The 23,009-nt window shown below is 48.3% G+C and overlaps 1 protein-coding gene across 3 annotated transcripts in view; it reads right to left on the bottom strand.

Annotated features, from left to right (window-relative positions):
• The window catches only part of bcar3 (BCAR3 adaptor protein, NSP family member), a 62,599-nt gene that overhangs the window by 27,030 nt on the left and 12,560 nt on the right, over positions 1-23,009 (bottom strand). Inside the window, exons 1-3 of one of the 3 annotated variants that reach the window (XM_029254757.1) lie at positions 17,813-18,048; positions 12,437-12,752; positions 3,412-3,451 (exon numbers count right to left, since the gene is read on the bottom strand). In XM_029254757.1, the coding sequence (XP_029110590.1) occupies positions 3,412-3,451; positions 12,437-12,744 (348 nt within the window). In that variant the 5' untranslated portion in view covers positions 12,745-12,752; positions 17,813-18,048. Of the gene's footprint in view, positions 1-3,411; positions 3,452-3,638; positions 3,883-12,436; positions 12,753-17,812; positions 18,049-23,009 lie in introns of those variants that run through there. The other 2 variants (XM_029254756.1, XM_029254759.1) reach the window with 2 other exon arrangements.

Here is a 23,009-nt window from a genome sequence, read left to right as displayed (position 1 = left end):
GATGTTGACACTGTCCTCAGCAGCTCAGTCTTTAACCTTGTCACCTGACCACAAGTAATCCCTTCGGCTGATCAGCACGTTGGCGTCGCTCTTCCGGACTCTGCTGGACTCTCCTAAACGCTTTGTAATATTCATTGGCTTTAGCGTCTTGGCCATTTCAAAGCTTTGAGGAAAAACGAACCCGTCTCAATGCGCTGGCGTGGGCTTATGGTACATGCATCTATAAACACTTTTCAAAAGTGTCGAACGGCTATAGTTCCACGTGAAAAAGGAGTGATACTGAAGGGCAATTGTTGTCTGCTGCTGTAGCGTCTTGTGGGATCTTTCGCACGGAAATCACAAGAGCTTCCTAAAAATAATTGTGCGCGAAGGCCCTGCTGCGAGTCACGTTGTTTTGCGAAGCGCCCGGTGATGTTGGGTAAACATCGAGAGACAACATTGCACTACGTTGCAGTGACATTGTGGATTTCACCTTGTGATCAAACCAAGAGCCGGAGTGCCGCTTCACTTCGGTGTTCCTTCTGAGAAAGGAAGGCTGTGAGTCACCACGAAGGGTGTATGCACGCTTGTCCGAAGGGGTTTTGTCCTAGGGGAGGTTTGTCCTGGGGGGTTTTGTCCTAGGTGGTTTTGTCCCAAGGGAGGTTTCTCCTGGGGGAGGTTTGTCCCAGGGGGTTTTGTCCCAAGAGAGATTTGTTCTAAGGGGTTTTGTCCTAGGGGAGGTTTGTCCTCGGTGGTTTTGTCCCAAAGGAGGTTTGTCCTAGGGAAGGTTTGTCCTAGGGGAGGTTTGTCCCAAGAGAGATTTGTTCTAGGAGGTATTGTCCTAGGGGGTTTGTCCCAAGGTAGGTTTGTCCTAGGGGGTTTTGTCCCAAGGGAGATTTGTCCTAGGGGGTATTGTCCTAGGGGAGGTTTGTCCTAGGCTGTCATGATTTTTTTAAATTTCGAGTTGATTCATGAAATTTATTGAAAAAATTTGTCATTGAGCATAATCACACAATTCTTCTCATCTCCAAAGAAACCCAAGGCCTGAAATGTTGAATGAACACTCTTTAACCGTTCTACTTGGAACTTGCACACTTTCTGGAGCAGATTATTGCTTTGGTTTTTAGGAGCTGAATACTTTTTTCAGTAAACCAACAGAGGAAGCAGGCGAATGAACCCCATTTCTAGCGTGCAGTGCTACGTGAGCTAAAGAAGCCATCATCAACCTGGAATAACTTAAGAATTCACGAGACATATTGCATCAGAGTTCTTCACACGTTCATTCAGCCTGAGCAGCACCAAGAGCAGAAGGTTACGGAGAATGGGGACTTTTTTCGGCACGATGTAACAACTTCCTTTTATTTCTCTCATATCCATAAAAGTAACCCCAGCTATACTGCTCTAAGAGTGGGAAGTTCAACTGGGTCATTCAGCTTTGTCTCATCATCAGCTGCACTGGAACAGGTCTGTCATTTTTAAATACCACACATTCATCTCTTCATCATGCCCAAGAAAAGAAAGCTGAGGTAAAGTTACACTTTGTAGAGGACGTGTGAAAATGTGAATGAGTTTTCTAATCTGGAGGCAGACAGCGACTGTATCTAGTGGTGTGGAACATAAAGTCAGAGTCTTGTAGACCTGAAGGTTGCTGGTTCAAGCCCCACTTTCTCGTTCTTCCTGAGGTTCCACGGAGCAAAGTGTATGATCTGCTCCTGTAAAAATATCCAACACTTGTGTGAAACACTAAAAGCTAGGCAACAAACGATCAGTCGTAAATCAGGGACTGTGCCTACCATTAACGAGAAGGTCTAGGGTGCGGATTTCAAAGCTCTTCAAGTTCTCTCTCTGGGAGCACCCAGCCTAATGTCGGTGAATTGTGTGTGTTGGCTGAAGGTACCCATTGGCCGAGGTATGTCATCTGTTTGGTCTGCTCTCCTGACCGCGAGGTCACAGCGCACTGCCAAGGTTTACTTTTCACGCTGATGTGGGAAGAGCCGGCCAGTCGGGAGGGCGGGTGAATTCTGGGATCTCGGGTGGCCGAGAGAGGTCATAGTCCGGTGACGGAACACAACGGTGGCAGTCAGCGCCCAAGATCCCGGTAGCACCGGAGCGGCCCGAGCCAGGTCCGCACAGAACAGGCACCAAGGTATCAGATTTGGCCCGAGACACAGGTCCATGGGAAATTAAATACGGGCTACATTGTCATTTTTCCTGGGAAAGGTGCCTTCAAAGTTCTCGAGGAGCGATATAGTGCGATTCGTGAGCCTGCCGATTAACTCGGAACTGAACAGACGTGGTTTTTGTCCAACATTAAGAAAATTCACGAACTACACAAAATGTTAAGCGCACTGGTTATCCAGAATGAAAAGGGAAAATGCGGGAAGCGTGATAACAAGAGGATTTCCGCAGAGCACGCAAAGGAGGGCTGTAACAGGCCTGCTGTTTTACAGCCACTGAATCAGGGTAACGTTATTATTGCTCTATGAGCTTATTAAAAACAGTCATGACAGTTTTGCCCCAGAGCTGCTCATTAGATGACCTGCATGGCTTATGTCAGTCAACCAGTCTCTCGCAGAGGACATGCACAGTGCGTTTGGGGTACGCAACCTGGCTCCGCTCAAGACTAAACAAAATGAACTCAGATATACGAATCGCTGTTCTCCAGCTCTGCCCGCCGGTCTCGTGTAATACTGCAGTAACTACGTGATGATTGTGGGGGGAAACTACATCTGAATCATCACTACTTAAAACAAACTCTTTCTCTCAGAGCCCCTGGGTGGAATCAAAAGATTTAATCTGCACTGAACGCAGTCCGAAGGGAGTAAACTGTTGTACACAAGAACTCGATGAGAAGAAAGTTCAACTTCTATCTCATAAATAAAAATATCAATTATTTATTTAATTCTGCCGTCTACGGGGGAAGCCCAGCATCACACCTATAAACCCAAACATTTCTTTGTGCGCGCAAGACGACATTTGCTCACCATCAACCGTTGGGTCTCTACTTCGATTTTCTGTGAAAAAGCACTTTTAACTTTAGCAAAGTAATCATAAATCAGTCTATATTTCTGATACAACGTCTGGTACATGTGGGTATGGTAAAGTAAGCTGTTTAATGTCCTTTTACAACAATCCTTTTATTATTCGCAACGATTATCCAACAAAACACTGACAGGTTTGAAGGTATCAAATCACCAAGGACCTTCTCCGTTTCTCGCACCCCGAAACTAGTTTTCAACGAACATAAAATGAACTGGTCAACTTGGGGATCTAACTCGGCACCTTTAGCAAACCAACCCATCTCAGCGCTCCTCCTTCTTCCCACAAACAGCTGTTGAGAGTTTGTCGGATAACATATAAACATATGACGGTGATACAAAAGTGCCCCGATGTTGTCGTCACCACTTAATGCGGAGAAGGAGAACTTCTTACCTTGACATAGTCCATTGTGGGGTCCACAGCCTGCTGTTCCCTGCAGGGGAGACAGGGAGACAAGGTTCCTTATTAGCGCCCGAGGCCACTGCCTGACCGCCCTTCCCCGGTCCCAGCGAAGCCCACAGCGCTGGTCCTGACTGGTAGGAGGGCAGCACAGGAGGACGAGAGGCTAGGAGCTGCTTCTGCGCTGCACTCCGCAGGTTCTCGTGCTCCAGGCTACTAACCGGAGGGGCAAATTCACAGGGTCGTAAAAGTTCAGCACTCAGTGGGAAATGGCACATCTGCCGCCGCGAAGCCGTGAGGAAAGGAGACGGCCGACCTACATCTTGAAGATTTTGGTCCTGCCCTGAAAAAAGCTCTTTCGAAAGGAGGTTACATAGATTACACTCTTGAATAAGATGACAGTTATCTATTTAAATACAAGGTCTAGTCGCACATCGTCCCCCCTCTTCAGCGTCCTTCCTCTTCTGTGTTGTTTATACGGAGGGTTAAACTCAGGTCCCGAATGCAGATGGATTACAGTCAGGAGGGGAATTAATTCCCGGAGCCTTGCATGAGCTTTCCCACAAGGATTGGGGGGAAAACGCACAAATAAAACACAACACACTGCATGCAAATAACCTAAATCAGTGACTATATATACACAGTATTTCACATTTACATTTATTTATTTAGCAGATGCTTTTCTCCAAAAGTGACATCCGGTGAACTCTACATAGTGTTACCCAGTCCATACACCTTATTCACCGTGGTGACTTACATTGCTAGATACACTACTTACAATGGGTCACTCATCCATACATCAGTGGAACACACTCTCTGTCACTCACACACCATGGGAGAACCTGAACAGCCTGTCTTTGGACTGTGGGAGGAAACCAGAGCACCCAAAGACTTACACTGCTAGATACACTACTTACACTGGGTCACTCATCCATACATCAGTGGAACACACTCTTTCTCTCTGTCACTCACACACTATGGGGGACCTGAACAGCGTTTTAGCTGAAATGTGGCTCACCTTACTAGTGGGAAACCTCCTGTTCTTTTCTTAGTGCCAGCATTTTTTCTACAGGTAGGTGCGCTCGCTAGTGGAAATACAGATCCGCTGGAAATATGGCGCATAAAAACAGCCCAGACACAGACCCTTCACTGCCTGCTGTAGGTCCGGTGCTGCTCGCTGCCCCACACCGCTCCCCTCTTCTGTCCTCCTCCTTTCAGCCTTTTCGCACCACGTCTGCGTGCAGCGGGGAAGGCCAGTCCTCCCTTTCTTTCACGAAAAGGAGGCGAGAAACTGCCTTTATGTTCTTCTTGTGCGTGACTGAGCATGACGCCCTCGCAGAATAAAGGCCCGTACTGGGTAAGCGGCGAAGCGGCGAAGCAGCTCCGCGTACGAAAAACTGGTTTTATCAGTGTGTGTCCGGCAACGCGGCGCATCGGGGTTCCGAGGTGCCTCTAACGCGAAGAGCTCTCCCTTGTCTGAGGCGCGGTTCAATGAGACACGTGGCCATTTAACATTTCCACTCTGTCCCGCTGGGCAGAATGTAGAGGTGCTTTCGAGCGCTTGTCCGAAAAGTGGGCACCTCCCATGGGGCACAGTGAAGAGGAGGCCCAACAAAAGAGCGTCTTCTTCAGCCTCTTGTAATGCAGCCAAGCCGCAGCTGTATCGTACGCTAAAAAATAAATTTGTACTTCGCCTAACCACCGACTCCCACAGACCTTCACAAACAGAGATCGAGATCGCTGCCCGGACACCGCAGGCCAAAAAAGACGACCTATGTATAATTGAATTTCCACATACCGCCGCTCATTCTCTCGACAGCTGCCTATGAACAGAGGCTCGTACATGTACCGTGTGACACTCGGTACGAACTGTTTGGGGCTCAGCGTGTAAGGCCTTGTAGTTGTCAGGTGAAGAAGTTAATGTTTCAAAGCAGTGCGCTCGAAAGCAACTCTGTGTATCTCACACACAAACACACGGACTGAAACTGCTTGCCCCAAGTGGGGTCGCAGCAAGCCGGAGCCCACAAGGCATAAGGCTGGAGGGGGAGGGGACACACCCAGGACGGGACGCCAGTCCATCGCAAGGCACCCCAAGCAGGACTCGAACCCCAGACCCACCGGAGAGCAGGACCCGGTCAAACGCACTGCACCACTGCACCCCCTCTCTGTTGATCTATTTTGGCTTTAACAGTTCAGTAGTATTACCATTATTATAGTACTGCATTCCTGTTTTACTTACACAGTCCCTCTTACTACAGTACTTGTTTATAGGATGTTTCAGGGACGTCTGAGCTGCGTATTAAGCGAGAAGCCACTCCAGGCACTCTGACACACTTGTTCTCGGAACACGAAGGGCTCCAAGTTTACCGAAGCAACGCTCATTTAATTACTTAAAAGTGCTTCACTATAAAGCTACATTTGTACGTCTCAGTCCACGCTATCAGCTATTTTAGATAAGTGTGCGTGGCACTTGGATATATTAATTCTGGGAATGTGGCAGGATACAAGCTTACTGGAATCATGTTCAGTCAAAAAGGTTGTAACAAAAAGTTTTTTTGACAAAGATATGGAACAAATGATTACTTTTACAGAGTTGGTAAGGTGGGAGGGTGCAGTGGTGCAGTGGGTTTGGCTGGATCTTGCTCTCTGGTGGGTGTGGGGTTCGAGTCCCACTTGGGATGCCTTGTGATGGACTGGCGTCCCGTCTTGGGTGTGTCCCCTCCCCCTCCAGCCTTACGCCCTGAGTTGCCGGGTTAGGCTCCGGTTTGTCGTGACCCCACTTGGGACAAGTGGTTTCTGTGTGTGTGCTTGGTAAGGATATATATTTTGATAATACGAACACCTAAAGTTACCTCTGTGAACACAGTACGGCATATGGATGACAAAAAGGTTTTACATTTTTCCTGCGGGAGAAATCAGCACGATTTTTCAGATAAAGTTTTGAACGTTTGGACTCCTTTTCGGATTGTGGGCCATTTAGACACTGTTGTCCGATCACGCCTTCGACATCGCGTAGTCTTATTTATGAGGAGGCATTTAGAATTTCTCTTGTCTACTGTTTCTGTCTATACTACTTTGACCCAGTGCTGTTATTAATTAAAAAAAAAAAAGCAGATGCTAATTGGAACTGTTTTGAAAACGATCTTGAAATTCAGATTGACATTTATGTATTTCCCCAGAGCAGGCAAAAGTGCATTCCATCAGAGACAGAGCGCTTGGACACATGTGCACGATTACTGTTTGCAGCGCATAAGTTGAACACTTGGCGAGCGCCTTTGTCGCAACCGTTCAGACAGCATGCCTTGTGGAGAACACGTGTGAACCTTTGGCTTTGGACTGGATGCTCAGCGAATCTGTGTCGGCGTGCCTGCGTGACCTTCGACCTCGCGTGTGTGTGCCCGGCCCGTTCGTTCAGGCGGTGCCGAGTGGAAGCTGTGAAATAAACCCAGCTGTATCCGTTTCTCGCCTAGAGAAAGAGGTGGCCGCTGCGCTCTCTGTGCAACGAAAACAGAGCGTGCTGATAAAGGCCTTACTGCCACATTCACACCGAACGTGTTTAAACACACGTGACATCCTGCGCGGGGAGGGAAACGGCAACAAGGCAACATCTGGCGTCACGGTCATCAAGGCCAAACATCTGCCTCATATTCTATCACGCTGATGTCAGGCCTCCCCCAGGTCACATGACACAAGTGCTCTGCTCACGGAGTTTGCTGAGCGGGCCAGGAGGTCCACCCAAATCCACCGTCCTTCTCTGAGCCATCGTGAGGACAAAGCAGAAAAATGTTTCCCCTCAAAGGACAAAACATGACACCAAAACAACCATACACATGGCTCTGTCAAGGGTGTATTTGCTTGAGTTTCGCATTGTCCTCTCAATATTCAAGCTCTCATCTTGCTGCCAGCTTCTGAACATCTACAAAATTTCAGCGGCCACTTGAGGCCCTCGAAGTCCGGCGTACTGTTGTGTGTTGCACCACGGTCCCGGAGAAACGACATTTCATTCCGCAGTATACAAGCTATATAGAGGAATGACAATCAAAAACCACTTGACTTGGCTTGAAGTTGAGTTCGGTGTTCAGCCTGGCCACAGCATCTAGCTGCAGTGACCAGAGTTATGCTACTGTTCTGCTAGTATTCCTGAGACCCTATTGCTTCAATACCAGTCGCTACCGTTGATACAACAGACCATCGCCTACTATGACCTCAACCGGACTTCCTTGTTGGACTGCTTGTACCCTCGTTTAACCGATTTGCCCAGATGGCTGTTTTGGCTTCTGATAACTGTCCATCAGGAATGTTTCTAGTGAGAAATGGAGTTCAGACTTTGAAGCTGTTCTCTCTTTGTGAACCATCTCTACTGAGGCTCACAGACACGAAGTCATGAAGTTCAGTTTCATTCCTGTCCTAACGTAAACCTACTTATCGATGCGACCGAATGGCTGCGTGTCCGCAGGTTCCGCTCCCGTTTTCTAGACTCTACGAACTTGTGTGAACTTTGAAATCATATTGCTTGAATGAAATAAGGAAGATTGAACTATGCTGTTACCACCAAAAGATGTTTCGAAATATGTTCTGTATGTTGTGCGGAATCGTAATTTCACCTTTATAAGAACTTGGGCATAATTTTTAACCAGGATCTAAATCTCGTGCAAATACGTGTCCTGGGGTTTCGGGATATCGAGGTCTTAACATGACTTTCTGTTTCAGATGCAGGAAAGCTGGTGCTGCACAAGCGTTTCAATTTACTACTGTAACACCCCAGAGAGGCCAAACAAAACCCATGCAACGTTAATAGTTCCGAATGGCGGAGCAGGGACCGTAACAACAACCAGAAAGTACGATCACATTACACCGGTTCCCAGGTCCTTCTGTTCATTCTCAATAAAGTTCAGGAAATATTTCAAAATCGTACTGCTTATTTAGCAAAGCTCACGGAACACAGTTGTATGTGCGAGTCAGAATGCACTCCTGAACCACAGGATGCAGGGTTTCTTGCAATTTCTAGAATAAATAAATCAACTGCTGGTGGTAAAGCCTTCAATTATAGGACCTCGACTTGAGAATCGTAAAGCACGGAGAACGATGATCCATAAAGTGAGCGAAAGTCGGCCTCGACCGAACGGTTAGATCACAACCTGAGAATCAGTTCACCAGCCAATGACCGGGATCCCTTTCCATCGATGAACTTGAGTGTGGCCCACTGCTCTGAGTAAAGCTGGAGGTGCTAGTCCATGTTTGTGTATGTCCAACAGCTTCGCGTACTGCTCACGAAATTTGTGTGTAACGTTATCACGTCCAGGAGGGGTGGGTAGGCACTTCTCTTTGGATCCCCCAGAGTTTTTCCGTTCTTCTTATAGCAGAAACAACGGTTTTGCTTCCTCTCCTTTGTTGTCTTATGACCCCCCCACTTTCTTTGAATGTGTGTCACTGTTATTTGTGTTATTTATTGCCTATACACACACACACACACACACACATTTTCTGAACCGCTTGTCCCATACGGGGTCGCGGGGAACCGGAGCCTACCCATTATTGCCTGTATCTGTAGCTTTATTTTTTAAGTGCTCTGAAGCACTATATAAAAGTGAAAATAAACTGAACATCCTCCAGAGGCAGTACATACCTGAACCCACAGCCTAGTGCTCAGAATTCACAAACATACCCTGGTTTACTGAAAGGAGTGCGAAACGTGGCAGACGAACAGCATTTCACCGCAGTTGCTTCTCTATGGTACATTTGGACTCGTACCGCGAAACCTTTCGGTGCGCACTGGCCTCTGGGGCCTTTTCATCCTTTATTGCCGGCTGTAAATCTGTGTCTTTACCTTGTCCGAGCTTGGTGCCGCGTTACCGCGCTTCTCTTCGCAGTTTTTTCCTCATTCTACCTTCCGTGGAGGTAAACCCACGAGTGCAAAAATAAAGCGTCGCCTGGAGTTGAACGGAAGAGCACGGAAGGCGTGTGAGGTTCCACAGCTTGTTTGCTCTGTCTCGTCTCGACGCTTCATGGCTGCACTGACACTCTCCCTTGGACTGCTGCCGGCACCGAGCGCACCTCCTGCGGATATCGGGTCCAAACGTCTTTAACGCTTTCAAAGGCTGATGAATGAGACGCTCTGTGCTCAGTCAACATTAGGAAAAAAAATCTTGTTCTCTGATTTCAGCGATGCATTTATAATGAAGTAGAGTTGGCAGTATGAAACCTGTGAAAGGTGGGACTTAATTCTGAACATATGCAAAAAGGAGAAACAGCCTTCGACAAAGGAGAATAACGGACAACGGGGCTACTTTACAGTCATCAAATCAGTCTCCAAACAAGTGCACCCGCGCTGCATTCACATTTTAAACTACAGGGCTACACGAGTGAGACATGATGCTTCCCCAGCGATGCCCTGCGCTTCAACACACATTATCACTCATCTAACAAATTACATCGACACTGTTTTTTTCTCCAGATGTACACTGGACATATAGCTCATTCACCACATGCAAAATGTGACCCGCGCACATCAACTGCCAAGGTAACAAATGTTACTCGGACGCTGTCAGGTTCAAACTTGATTGAGAACGAAAGAGCGCGAAAAAGCAGCTAAGGGCGAAGAGCCTTCAATGCTAAACTCTTACCCTGTCCCGTCCCTTCGGTGGCTCTGCGCAGGGTTCCGCGGCCACATCGTGATATAACACTTGACCGGTCCCCTGGAGAGACCACTGTTCCGCGGGAGCCCCCCTTCTGACGGCCGTCTCACCACCGAGAGACGCACACGGAGTGGCAGCGACGCTCCTGGATGTCGAGCGCAGCGGTCGGGGTTGTCATGGAAACCCAGGTTTCATCTGAGGTCACCTTTAACACGGTTAAGTCTATATCGGGATATTGCTTTTGATGTTATGACCCGTTAAGGCCTCCCAACAAAGAGCAGTGGAAATGAAAAAGAGAAAAACCGTACGGTGACCTTTGAATGTCACTTGTCGGGTAGAGGAGGCAGCGTAATCAATCAGTACAATTTCCCACGCCTGCTGCACGTTTTATTCTTTAAGAGCAGCCTGCAACCCGCCGAGATATTTTTCGTTCTGTTTTGCCGTGCAGCGCGGTCACGTTCGGCGATCTCTACGCTCACACGCGTGCGAGTTCGTGCCGCTTTCGTGCGGTCGTTTTATCCCTTCTGACACGGTTGATGGTCTAAGGGCTGTTTTCCGGTTCTTTGCTCAGGATGTTGTCATGCGTCTCTGATCACCATACTCGTGACTTTGCTCTTACCTGACATGGACTGAAAGCGATCGCTAGCACTTCGAAACGCGCAGTTTCGACAACAAACATTCGCGTCAGCACAGCCTTCCGTCATAAATAGACTGCGTTAGTAGCGACAGCAGCTAGACCGAGACTGGAAACCCAGGAAGGCATTGCATACATTTCACCACATAAATTACTGTAATGCAAAATAGAAAAAATGGAAAATGCTACAACAAAGTACTGAACAGTGGGGGGCGCGGTGGCGCAGTGGGTTGGACCGGGTCCTGCTCCCCGGTGGGTCTGGGGTTCAAGCCCTCCTTGAGGTGCCTTGCAATGGACTGGCGTCTCGTCCTGGGTGTGTCCCCTCCCCCTCCGGCCCTACGCCCTGAGTTGCCGGGTTAGGCTCCGGCGCCCCGCGACCCCGTATGGGACAAGCGGCTTCAGACTGTGTGTGTAAGTACTGAAGAAAACAAAGGCATGGCACAAATGTTATGGGTAAAAATATCAACTAGCGGGGGCTGATATTTTAGTTCTTAGTGGAGTTCTTTCTGGAGCATTGCCCATATTCGAAAAGCCACAGCAGGATCAGAACCTGGTGGTCACACCTGCTCCGCACGGGGCCTCCGATTTCAGAGCGAAGCTAAAAACAGACCGGTGCGCGTGTTCCCACAGTTCCAAGTGAACACCTGAGTCAGTGGGATGAGACGGAGCAGATGTGGGCGCTTACGACATGTAGGGTCACGGGACGTATCCCGTTTCAGGGGCGGGATGCAAAGCAGCGTGGGCTCGCAGCAAGCACAGCAGGGAAAGCGCTCCATCCAGCTGAGGCCAGATAACATCTGCTGGCTTCAGGGCCTGGGCCCGAAGGACAGCTGGGATAAGAATCCCGGCCAGGACAAACTGCAGGCCGGTGCCGACTTGCGAGCCGTGATTACATCTCAGCTGACCTGTTTGCTGAGCCCAGCAGCCAAGCCGCGATACTATTTCTGAGAGTAATGGCAGGCAACGTGAATCACAAACGTACAAACCTACCGCGGCGTGGAAACCGCCTGGCCTCCTTAAACCATCTCAGCGAGATTTATTTGTGTTTTCTTCTGCTGATGTCTCATAGTATTATCTCAGCACTCTTAGATTCAGATTCTTTATGTGCCCTATAGATATTTAGAGCTTGCCGGCGTTACACAGTGGCATGGTATTACATAAGACACTAGAGGAAACTGTGAAAGGATCTGGAATGACAGTTTAGTTTATTATCTCTCTTTTGAGAAAAATAGTTCATTTTACCTTAGAGGGTAGCCAGTAAGGCACAAAGTGAAGCTCACCGCAGTTGAGGGTAGTGTGTAGTATATCATGGAGTGATATGGTGTGTGATGTATAAGGGGTGTGGGGGCGCAGTGGGTTGGACCGGGTCCTGCTCTCCGGTGGGTCTGGGGTTCGAGTCCCGCTTGGGGTGCCTTGCGATGGACTGGCGTCCCGTCCTGGGTGTGTCCCCTCCCCCTCCGGCCTTATGCCCTGAGTTACCGGGTTAGGCTCTGATTCCCCACAACCCTGTATGGGACAAGCGGTTCAGAAAGTGTGTGCGTGTGTATAATGGGTGTGTCTTGGCACAGAACCGCTATCTCTTTCAACAAGACAAAGTGAAAACGTGCAGGCCTTTTGGGACTGGAACTGGAAAATGTATCTAGGAATGCTGCAGGTTCTAATCCCCCTCCCTGTCAGTTTAATAGATAGCCTTGAACAGTTGTATGTGATAAGCAAATGCACAGTGTAACGCTGATTTGATGTGATTTACCTGTCTCTCCCGCCAAGAAAGGGGTGGTTCTCCTCAATGATGTGATGGACGAGTGGCGGCGGCAGAAGTCGTGAGCGGCCAGGGTGTGGCAGGGTGCCGGTATGGCTGTATGTGTCCCAGGAGCGGACGGGGGCAGGGCCCTTCTTCCTTCGGGGCAGCGTACCGTGGATGGAGACATTCTGCAAACGTGACTGGTGGTCAGATGCCGGGGGTCGACTGCTCAGCAGGTCCATGGAGGACGCCAGCGAGCACTGGGACCCCACGCGCACGCCCCTCGGCAGACTCGCCAGCTTCCCCTCGGCCATCATCTTCAGCTCTGCGGGACAAAGAGCATCACAGTTAAACGACCTGCTAAATGTGGAGGGACAGGTGGCAGCAGCCCTGTTCCCTTTCCTCGAGATGTGAAGTCACACTGCCCGTGCACTTTCCTCTGCAAAGCGCCCTCAGAAACAGTCAACAGGTGCTGGTGACCCACAGCCCGAACATGTTCCATCCAGCATGTGTAGGAGGTGCTGCTCTTAGTACGGCTGGTTGCGTTCATGTGCAGAATCGCACGGACAGGGCAGCGGAGCCTCATCGGCTACGGCGCTTTTTGATTGCGGAGATCCCTCGGCTGGCACAGCCTCACACAGAGAACACGCAGAAAACGGCTGCAGCGTGACAGGGGATCGGAGGCATCTAACCACAAGTCAGCACAGTCACGTCTCTTGTTGCTCTCGCAAAACATGTTTACGGCGGCATTCCGCAGCCAGGCTGCAGTACCACTAATTGCAGCATTAGAATAAAGAAGGTCTTCAAAGGAAAGATTATTCATACACATTTTACACATTTATTCCGTCTTTGGACAAAAAAAAAAAGAAAAAAGAAAACAGCAAAGGAAACACACTGCTAAAATTCTGTTTAAATTGAGTTGTTTTTAATAACATCCTTTGTAGACCAGAAACTTGATTCTGTTGGTAATTTGAACTTTTCCTTCCCTGTGTAGCGTAAGGTATGGTATGGTACGTGCCGAGTCGAAGCCGACCCATAGCGACCGCTCGCGTGGTTTTCGAGGCAAGTCAGGGGAGGAAACAGAGGTGGGTTGCCAGGTCCTTCCTCTGCATGGCGGGGGAAGCAAACACAGGGAGAAAGACAGGGCCACCCCTATGTAGTGTACATTGTCTATATTCATTTCCATCATGACAGTTTAGCCAAGCGTGGTGCTGTCATAATTAAGAAGCGGTCTTTCAGCGCTCAACGAAACGAGAGCTTTAAAAAAGATTTTTTAAGTGCCCTCAAGTTCTCCCTTTGTACTGCTACAGACCAATCCTTCATCAAGGAATTAAAAATGTGATAAGTGATTGTTTGCAATGAGAGTAAGAGAATGGCGTGAGGGAGGAGCAGTTTTGAGCACATCTGCCTATCGAGGAGGTAAACAGACTCATGGCGAAGGTCCGCTGACCCAGACGGCAGCTGAGTGCTGGAGTGCGCCGACCCCATTAAACGCTCCCGTTATCCCCATTGACCGTGTAAGGCCACGGGTCCTACGTTCCACCGCTTCGTCTCTCTCCCAGGACGTGAAATTCAGTCTCCGCGTTCCTGGCTATTGCAGTCCTGACATTAGCGCAGGGACAAGTCAAAGCGACATTTCCTAAATAGCTTCAATACATCTTGGACGAACTTCTAGTGCCCCCCGGAATTCTTCCAGGAGCCGTGCCAAGAGACAGGGCCTGACGCAGACCCATATGGAGCGGGTCTGAGTCCGAGGAGCCCATCTCAGCAGATGGTGCAGCTTGGCGCTGGCCATACTGGGTCCGGGTATTCCCCGGCCTCGCCGGTGGCGGGCCTGTCGTAACCTGCCCCCGTGCAACCCGCCAAAGTGGAAATCCCGCTGCCACGCTCAATCGCCAAGTACGTGGCGGTGACAGGGAAATGTCACATGTGTTCCCATGGGCTGAGTGACTCACCATCCTGTGGGGGACAGATTACGGCTCGCGTAACACTAATAGAGACAAACACGCCAACATCGGCAGTATAGTGTTACAGCTCCTGTACGACATTAGAAAACACCCTTAAGTGTATTGAGTTACACAGTCAAAGGCAAAGTATTCTGACATATTTTTGATCCCAGGCTATTATCATGACCATTGTGTCACCCTCTATTCCTCTGTTAGTTTACAAAGCTTTCAAATCTCTTCTGCCGTAGAACTGAACCTCCTCGGCTGTTATGCGGAGACCCCACTGAGTGCAGCGGGACAGATATTCGGCTGCTGTGAGAGGCCACCGAGCGTGAGTGTGGTCCTCGAGGAATGTGCTTGAATAATTGGCCCCCCGCGGTGCCGTCCTGCACGCGCTGCTGGTGCGAAGGATGATGTCAGTGCCGCAACCGGGCTGGGGTGCAGGGGGAGACTAAAACCCACATCTTCACCAGTCTGCAACCCCCACCCACACACACATGGCCTTCACTTGCTTCCTCACTCTTTCTGACACACACACACATGGCCCCGGCTCCACCAGCCGCCTGCCGTCGGCTGACATCACTCTCCTCGCAGCTTATGCATTGCCTCAGGGACACTCTTGCTGATCACCGCAGCGGGCCCAACACTTGCAAAAACTGATGCCAGAGAACTTTTTTTGGTAATTAACATAGGATCCAAATTTTTTTTTTTGATGGTGAAGAATTTTCCTATAACCTTATAGAGACGGTGTAACTGTTCACGCATCGTAACTCTATAAGCATTCCCAGATACAACCTTTATTCAGCCACTACTCTGGTATTGTATTTGCTTATTTGTGTATCTTATAATATTTAAAAAAAAAAAAAAAAAATTGGTGGGAGGGTATTGGGATTTGTCTATCCTGTGTCTTAGGCACCTACTCAAACGAAGACCCTCGGTGCAGCAAGTGGTAGGTAACAAACTAGGTTTGCTTGAGACTTTCATGTCTGCAGCCATGTGTCTTTCTCTCAATGTAATGCATAAATTGTACTTTTGCTGAGATGTACGTCGCTTTGGACAAAAGCGTCTGCTAAATGAATGAATGTAAATGTAAATGTAGAGACAAGAATGGAAATTCCAGTGGAGATGCTTTGAACTCAGTCATCCTGGGTTAGTAATATGGGTGACTGTCAATTCCCCTTGTCCTGCTTTAACGTTCATTCCCAGCATCAGACACTGCAGTTAGAGATTCGGCTACAGATTTTCTTCCAGAAGAAGGAGAAGCACTGCATGTTCTGTTGGAGAAGACACTGACTAGAGAGCAATTCCAAGATTAGAGGGAAACGTAGGTTTTTTTGCGCAAGGAGAATCGCCGATGCCATCTGACAGTGAAATGTACAGTCACAATGTGCAGTCATAACAGGACCATCCTGCTCAAAAAAAACGGGTCGTAAAAGAAAACTTCCCAGGGTGTTTCAAAACAAGAATTCCATTATCGTTCGTGGCCCAAACTACCCCCACACTCTTCGGGGAAAATACTCCAGTGGCTGTTTGTTTAAGTAAAACCTGGGCTAAATGCACAAAGGCCTTGGCAAGTCTGAAGGCTGAGAGTAGCCCGTGCAAAGAGGTCGTGCAGTGGACAACACAACAGCCCAAGAGCAGCCCATCATTCTCACGGCACCAGTAATGGACTTCCCTCCACAGGAACTGAGCTGGACACAAAGGCTCAAAAAACTCCATTTAGGCTTTCCATGCCATTCAGAGAAGACATCTATCCATATGTATGTACAGATATATAGATACATAGGAATGTACCCAATACACCATGTTGGGTATTGGTGAAGGGAGTCAAGTCTTCTGCAACAACCCAACATTCCGAGTCAAGGTTCAAACCAGCTGAGGCTCAGCCTCAGAGGTCTACACCTATCAACAAAGACTGAACCAACTCTGTACTCCAAATGTATGCCTGCTAAAGAGAATTAGGAAGTTTAAAAATAAATGCAGTCTGGCAAATGCCAGTACAGCCAATCAGTGCAGGCGTGGAGAAACTGCAATATCCTGATGTCTCTCAGCTTGCACATTAAGCGCAGACACTTAAAATGCTGTGGCCCAGTCACGTGCGACTGGGCCAGGCCCTTAATTACGCTTCTGAAATGGTTGCCTAATTAAAGAGAAAATAAATAAGTTAAAAGGAAATAAATGCCACAGATAAGCCCTGGAAACATAGGGAAATCATTACCAACAGAACCAGTGGCTGCTGTTTCCAGTCACACACACACACACACACACACACACACACACACACACACACACACACACAGAGTGAGCTGAAGGAGCTACCCGCTGCCAGCCTTTCACTTCAAACTCAAGAAAAGAACAATGAGCCCAACTGTCACATGACACTTTTTTGGGGCCTTTCCATTGTTGAGAGAAGGGGGACAACAGCTCCTGGTGCTGGTGGGCTCTCAGAAGTGCTTCTCTCAGCTGCTATGGGCGACTGGGCTGTGCGTGGGCTGGCACGTTCGTCACAAAGTTATGAAATCCCCTCCAGTACCAGGCACTTCATCCCACAAGAGCATCCCTCACCCTGGATGACCCCCTATAACCCCGCTCCGCGTGCGCTTATTCCCACCGCTCACATAAACTTTAATTTGGAATTGCTCATTAGGTCATCCATCATTTCTCTACACGGCCTGTGTCCAGCTCATACATTCCTGAGTACCATGACCAAACTCATCGTCTGTTGTTCGAAACAGCACCGGTGAACTAAAATACTCGGCCGGTTTAACCTTCTGGTTCCACCAAAGACTTGTAAGTACCACTTGTTCACGCATCCAGGATTGCCTGATGTGTGCATGTGCTTGTACTTTACAAAGCTGGATAAAACTAATAAATCATGTAATAAATAGACAAATGCAGTAGACTGTCAGAGCTAGAGACCGAGACATACACATTCAGCCTGAAACTGTATGTCCTGGGGGGGGTCGCAACGAACCGGAGCCTAACGCGGCAATGCAGGGCACAAGGCTGGAGGGGACACACCCAGGACGGGACGCCAGTCCACCGCAAGGCACCCCAAGCGGGACTCGAACCCCAGACCCGCCAGAAAGCAGGACCCAGCCAAACCCGCCGCACCACACAGCGTACATCTATCAATAAAAACCTTGTCCTGCACAACATGATTTTGATCCTGTATCTTCAAACGAAACAACATTACGAAGATTCCACATATGCGGCGACACGTCAAGTGTAACGTAAGTATAAAACAATAGAAAAGGTGAGTCGCTTCTGGGAAAGAACATTGGTTAACTTAAAGAAGACACAAATAAGTTCACAACCTTCTGCTCGGTCCCAGCGTCCGGTCCATACGTGCTGGAAGATACGTGTCGCGCAGATTCCAGCTTCGTCTGACAAAGAGCCGCCGTGGCCCAAACCCGGTCACATTACCAGCTGTGCTTACCTGTCTCCCGGTGGGCGCCAAGTTCAGGCAAGTTGCAGCCACAGACAGAGTTTTAAGGTGCTAGCCTGGGGGACACACTCTGGGGTCACAGCAGAATTCCAAGCATGCTGGACCGGTTCACACCCAGCACTCAGGCTCCACACTCAGGCCAGCGGCGGCGGCAGGAGCAACGTGCGGTCAGCCTCCTCCTCGCCCCACGCTCAGGCTTTGTGGAGCCGGCCTCTGCCAAAGCTACAGTCCGCCCTGCCTGCCGGTGTTCCTCCCCGACTCCCCCGCCCCTCCCTCGCTCCCACCCTCGCTCGCTCACTCGCTCGATCCTGCCCCAGCTCCGCACCGCAGACCTTCGGGGGGTGATTTACAGCTTTCCGGCCACACCCTCTGCTCGGGGTGGAAGCAGGCAGGGAGGCCCTCTGGACCGGCCCCTGCCCCCGGCACTCAGAGGACAACTTGGCCCACCCCCCAGGGCAGAGTTCGTCAACAGTGCTTTCAGACCGCCGCGTCTCGCGTATTTTGTCTACTGCAATATAGCGTCTGAAAACGCGAATATCGAATTTGCTCAAAAATATCACGTTTTTTCCCCAGACCAAAAAAGAAACGCAGCTTTTCTAATCATGAACTCCACGTCTTCTGTAGTCAGTTCTAACTAATTTCCCTGCCTGTGGGCTATTTCCCCTGCATATACAAATCTTAATTCATGTATTTTTTTCATATTTGTGCCCGCACAGTCATTTATCGCAGGAAATGTCACACCGTTTCTAATACCGATCCGCAAGACTTATTATTTCATTCCCAGCCCAGAATACACCTTCTTGTCTCCTCATCTGTTCATTTCTGCTGGCAGCGATGGACTCTAGAAAGGATACGCCATCCTACCTGGACGCAGCAGCGACTGTGCACACGCGGGTGACAGGTGTATCAGGGAGCACTGATTTGCCCTCCGCAGTACAACTATAGACGCATTAACTGTGGTAGATTTCTTGTTTCAGCTCCTGAGCCCTCCATGGCTGTCACATCCAGCAGAGGTCTGCGGGCAGCTCCTGGCGTGTCCTCTGAGCTCAGGCCGCAAGTGAGAGGTGAAAACAGGCAATCCAGAGGAAGTGCCAGATTTTACAGTACTGTTTATGTACAACGGTGCAAAAGTTTTGGAAAACCTTTGTCTAACAGTGCCAACATTTGGAGGGTTTCCAACCACGTTTGCTAGCAGGCTACGATCATACCTGATGTGCTGAGTCCCTGGTCTCCTGAGCTAAAACAGGCCCAGCGCTCCAGAGGACCAGCGTGGAGAGAAGCATGCATGTGGATAGAGAATGGGCAGAGAATGGGCCACCTAATAATCTGATTTCTAATTACCCACATTCCAAAACTCACTGGTACCTTTAAATGTTTTATATCCGTGTAATGGCATACTTGCTAAGGAGTTACACAGATGTATGCGTAAAAAGTTTGTACAACAACAACGATATCGCATGTTAATGGGGTCAAATGATGTTTTTTTTTTTTTTTTAACTGTAAGTCATCAACGAAAACTTTATTTTCGCATAAAATAATCTGCAGTGACCATTTTCAGGAAATGAGACCTTTGTATACCCCACCCCAGCAATGAAAAACCAAGCGTTCACAGTTCTGTTTGTTACTCATGAAGCATGCAGATAAACAAAGCAAGTAGAAACCCGCAGGTTGCGAATAATGGGACAATGTCTGAAACATTTCTCAACTGAGGAACGTAAAAATCCTCATAAAACAAGGTGTTTCGTTCTTAAAAGAGGGTGTTTTGTACATTTCTTGGACACTGGGCTGGATGGAACAACCTTCCACTAGCACATGACATTCAAACTGTAGTCAGCGGAAATGATCAGAGCACACCGAGATCCAGATATGGACATTGTTCATGTGCACTTCAAGGTCCAGGAAATCCTCTTGCAAATTACTTTTTCTCGGACAGACACGCTCATTCATACTGTTCTGATCTCGAGCATGCGTGACTAAGTGCTCACTCTATGAATATGTGTCATTTCAAGAGCGCTTGTCAAAGTTTCAGAGAAATTATTTTTTGAATACATGTTTTAAGCTTCAACGGAAGTCTGACTAAATGAATGTCTCCACATATAGACTGTCCTCATTCAGTACGAAACACTGAAAGCGACTAAAAGGAGTGGCTGTGTAGGATCTGGATCTGGTTGAGTCCAAAGACTGCTCATCCATGGTAGCTACCATGCAGGCTATCTTTGGGCCACAGCCTCAGCTGAGCCCAACGTGGAATTTTCTCACCATGGTAACTAATGTTTTCCATTGGGCATAAATAATAACTCATCTGGATGCTTCTGCATGACCAAACATCATCTGCCCTCTCACGTTACTCCGCATTGTCATCAAGAAGAAGTCCAGCCAAGTGGTAAAGAGGAACACCATGTGCTATGCTATGCTAGGCTATGGCCATTGCAGGGCTAAAGAGTAGGGCACCCTTAGTTAGAAAGCTGCAGTAGATGATTTCTAAAAGCTGTAAAATAACAACCTCAACAAGAGTCTTGTGATGGACGGCTGTTGGCCGCCCTTGTTCGAACATTGTGCAAAGAGTTGTGACGAGAGATTCTTCAATACTCTCCTAGTGGATTTTGTTAGATGGTTCAGTGGGTTAAAAACAAGGCCAATGAAGACATACTCTTTGTGACCGCTGAATATTTAGTTCTTATTTTGGAACTAGTATTGTAGTATTGGGAGCGTCAAATAAATGTATAATTATGCCTGACATAGTGTCTCTTAGTTACAAATACAGTCGGTAGTGTGGCTAGAGCTACTAGCTTTAGACCCCAAGGTTGTAGGTTCATGCCTCACCTCTGGCTGTAGTACCCTTGAGCAAGGTACTTACCCTAAATTGCTTGGGTAAAATTACCCAGCTATTTAAAGGGGTAAATAATTATAACCTCAGTGCTGTAAGTTGCTTTGGAGAAAAGCATCAGCCAAATGTAAAATAGATCTGTACCATTTCTTCAACACTACTAAAGGAAAGTAGCTGAGCATGGTACAAGATATCAAATTCCAAGACTAATGGCCAGAGTGTACAAACTACTCTCAAACCAAGTGTTTTTGTCCAATAAAGCTTTGAAATGTTGTCATGGCAATTTGTTAGCATACCAGTCCCATCTGATACCATATCATTCCACCTTTGCTGATTGCCTTGGAATGTTTTTGTCCCTGGGAAAAAAAACAGAATTAAAAGTTTTGTTTTTATTGGTAACTCAAACAGCAGGCTGTTGTCATGGGTTCGTATTAATTGCTGCAGGCGGCTCAGCGGTGCAGTGGGAAGCGCTGGTGCCTTGCAGCCCTTCGCTCAGTTGGTGTGGAGCTTGTGTGTTCTGACCATGTTACGATGTGGGTGTTCCAGTCTCCCACAGTCCAAGGACATGCCTTTCAGGAGAACTGTAAACTCTGAACTCCCGATAGTGAGTGTGTGTGTGTGTGTGTGTGTGTGTGTGTGTGTGTGTGTGCGTGTGTTGCTTCTCCCGATTTTGAAGCCTTGGGAAGGATTCATTTTTGCACAATGAAATATTTCTCATTAAACTGAATGAGGTCTAATTTATTTAAGTATCATGAGCATTTGTTGCGGTCAAAAGTAACATTAAGATTGGACAACACACGTCAGAACAAATTTTCTGAATCTGCTGTAATAGCAGGGTGTGCGGTATGGCAACATCCCACTTACTGGCACAGTAGCTTTGTTTATAAAAACAGCAGTCTGTCAGTTACCTTCAGTGTGTTAGTGTGGCAGCAGAGTAGCAACCTGAAATAATATGGATCCTTCACATAATACAGTTTATTAAACAATCATATGACAATGTGACATTGAAGATAATCAAAGGGCCCGGGAAAATGTCAGCATGTTAATGTATTAACGTATATTTTTTATTTTTTGGAAATATTTTAGTGAATTAATTTAATGTTTAGGTCTGCTTACATAGGAAATAAAGTGAAAGTGACCAAAATATGATCCTGAACGAAAGACAAAAGTAACTGAAAGCAATATGTTTCTGCTACTATTTACCATAAGAACACGAAATGTAAAAAAACTCTCATCCTAAAGGACACCTTCAACATTCCGCAGGACTTTTTTAACCACATATTCTCGGGACTATAAAACGCCTTTGTGCGAAAAAATCTGCTTAATTACGGAATTTGCGCTAAGCGTGTCCGCGTGGGGCAACGATTACGTTAATCAGCCGTCCCATTAGGACGGGACACTTCGGGCAAAATTAATCAGCACACCACAAAAATGAAATAACTGAGGCTGGAATGTCACTTTTTTTTTTTTTTCCTTATTAAGAACCCACGGGTGTGAACGTGCACCCGAGGCTAACTGTATATTCCTGCGCAAGAACAACAGCCGGGAGTCACTCGACACACGGGAAAACAAGCGGCGGCCTGTCTGCCGCCCATGCAGCCGTCTCACGCGCGCTCCTCTCGGAATAATCGCGCAGGGCAGGTTGTCGCTCGAGGACGAGGCGCGAGGCCCGGCGCCCCGTGCCGGGTGAAGTCTGAATAATCGCCCGTTGGACGCCGCTGCGCCCCAAGCTCCTTCCTTGTGATTTCCCCGGAGCCGGGAGGAGCCGAGCGCGTTATTGAGGGTTTACTGCGGCGGAAGCAAGTCGGCACAGGGTCCGTGCTTACAGTAAATGGGGAGTTATTTCTCCGAGGGTGGCAGCCACCCAACGCTCCTTTCTCTGTTTTGATCATGTTTATATGCTCCTGGGCCTCATGCTGTCTTGGTTGTTTTCAGATTACGCCCTAATTTTACGTTAAAAACCTAATCGACTGTTTTCAAATGAATTCCTTCAAATGCTGAAGTCTGTAATTGGAGGGCCTGCTGAATCAAGGAAATTTAGCCAGCGAAAGACTTCAGTGGAGACATCGGGGACTGTTCTCCCATGCGTGGATTAGATACTCTGGGTGGCCTGCAGCACCGCGGCAGATGGGGATTTCCTTCTAAGAAAGTGACGGAACTGCATTTGGCTGCAGCGTCCGGGGCGATGAGGTGCCCTGCTCGGCGGGAGCTCCGAACCCCCCGGTCCCGGGTCCCGCCGGGATCTCGACTGCTCTTGGCCTTTGAGCAATGACCGGTGGGCCTTCGCACACGTCGCTAGACACAAGCAGCCAAATGAAAACAGAATGCGGGAGAATGCAAACCCGGGCGAACAGGGTCTGA

This window comes from Scleropages formosus, chromosome 9 (assembly GCF_900964775.1).
Source record: "Scleropages formosus chromosome 9, fSclFor1.1, whole genome shotgun sequence".
NCBI lineage: Eukaryota > Metazoa > Chordata > Actinopteri > Osteoglossiformes > Osteoglossidae > Scleropages > Scleropages formosus.
The sequence above is the reverse complement of the archived record's forward strand: the minus strand, read 5'-3'. Positions and strand labels throughout refer to the sequence as shown.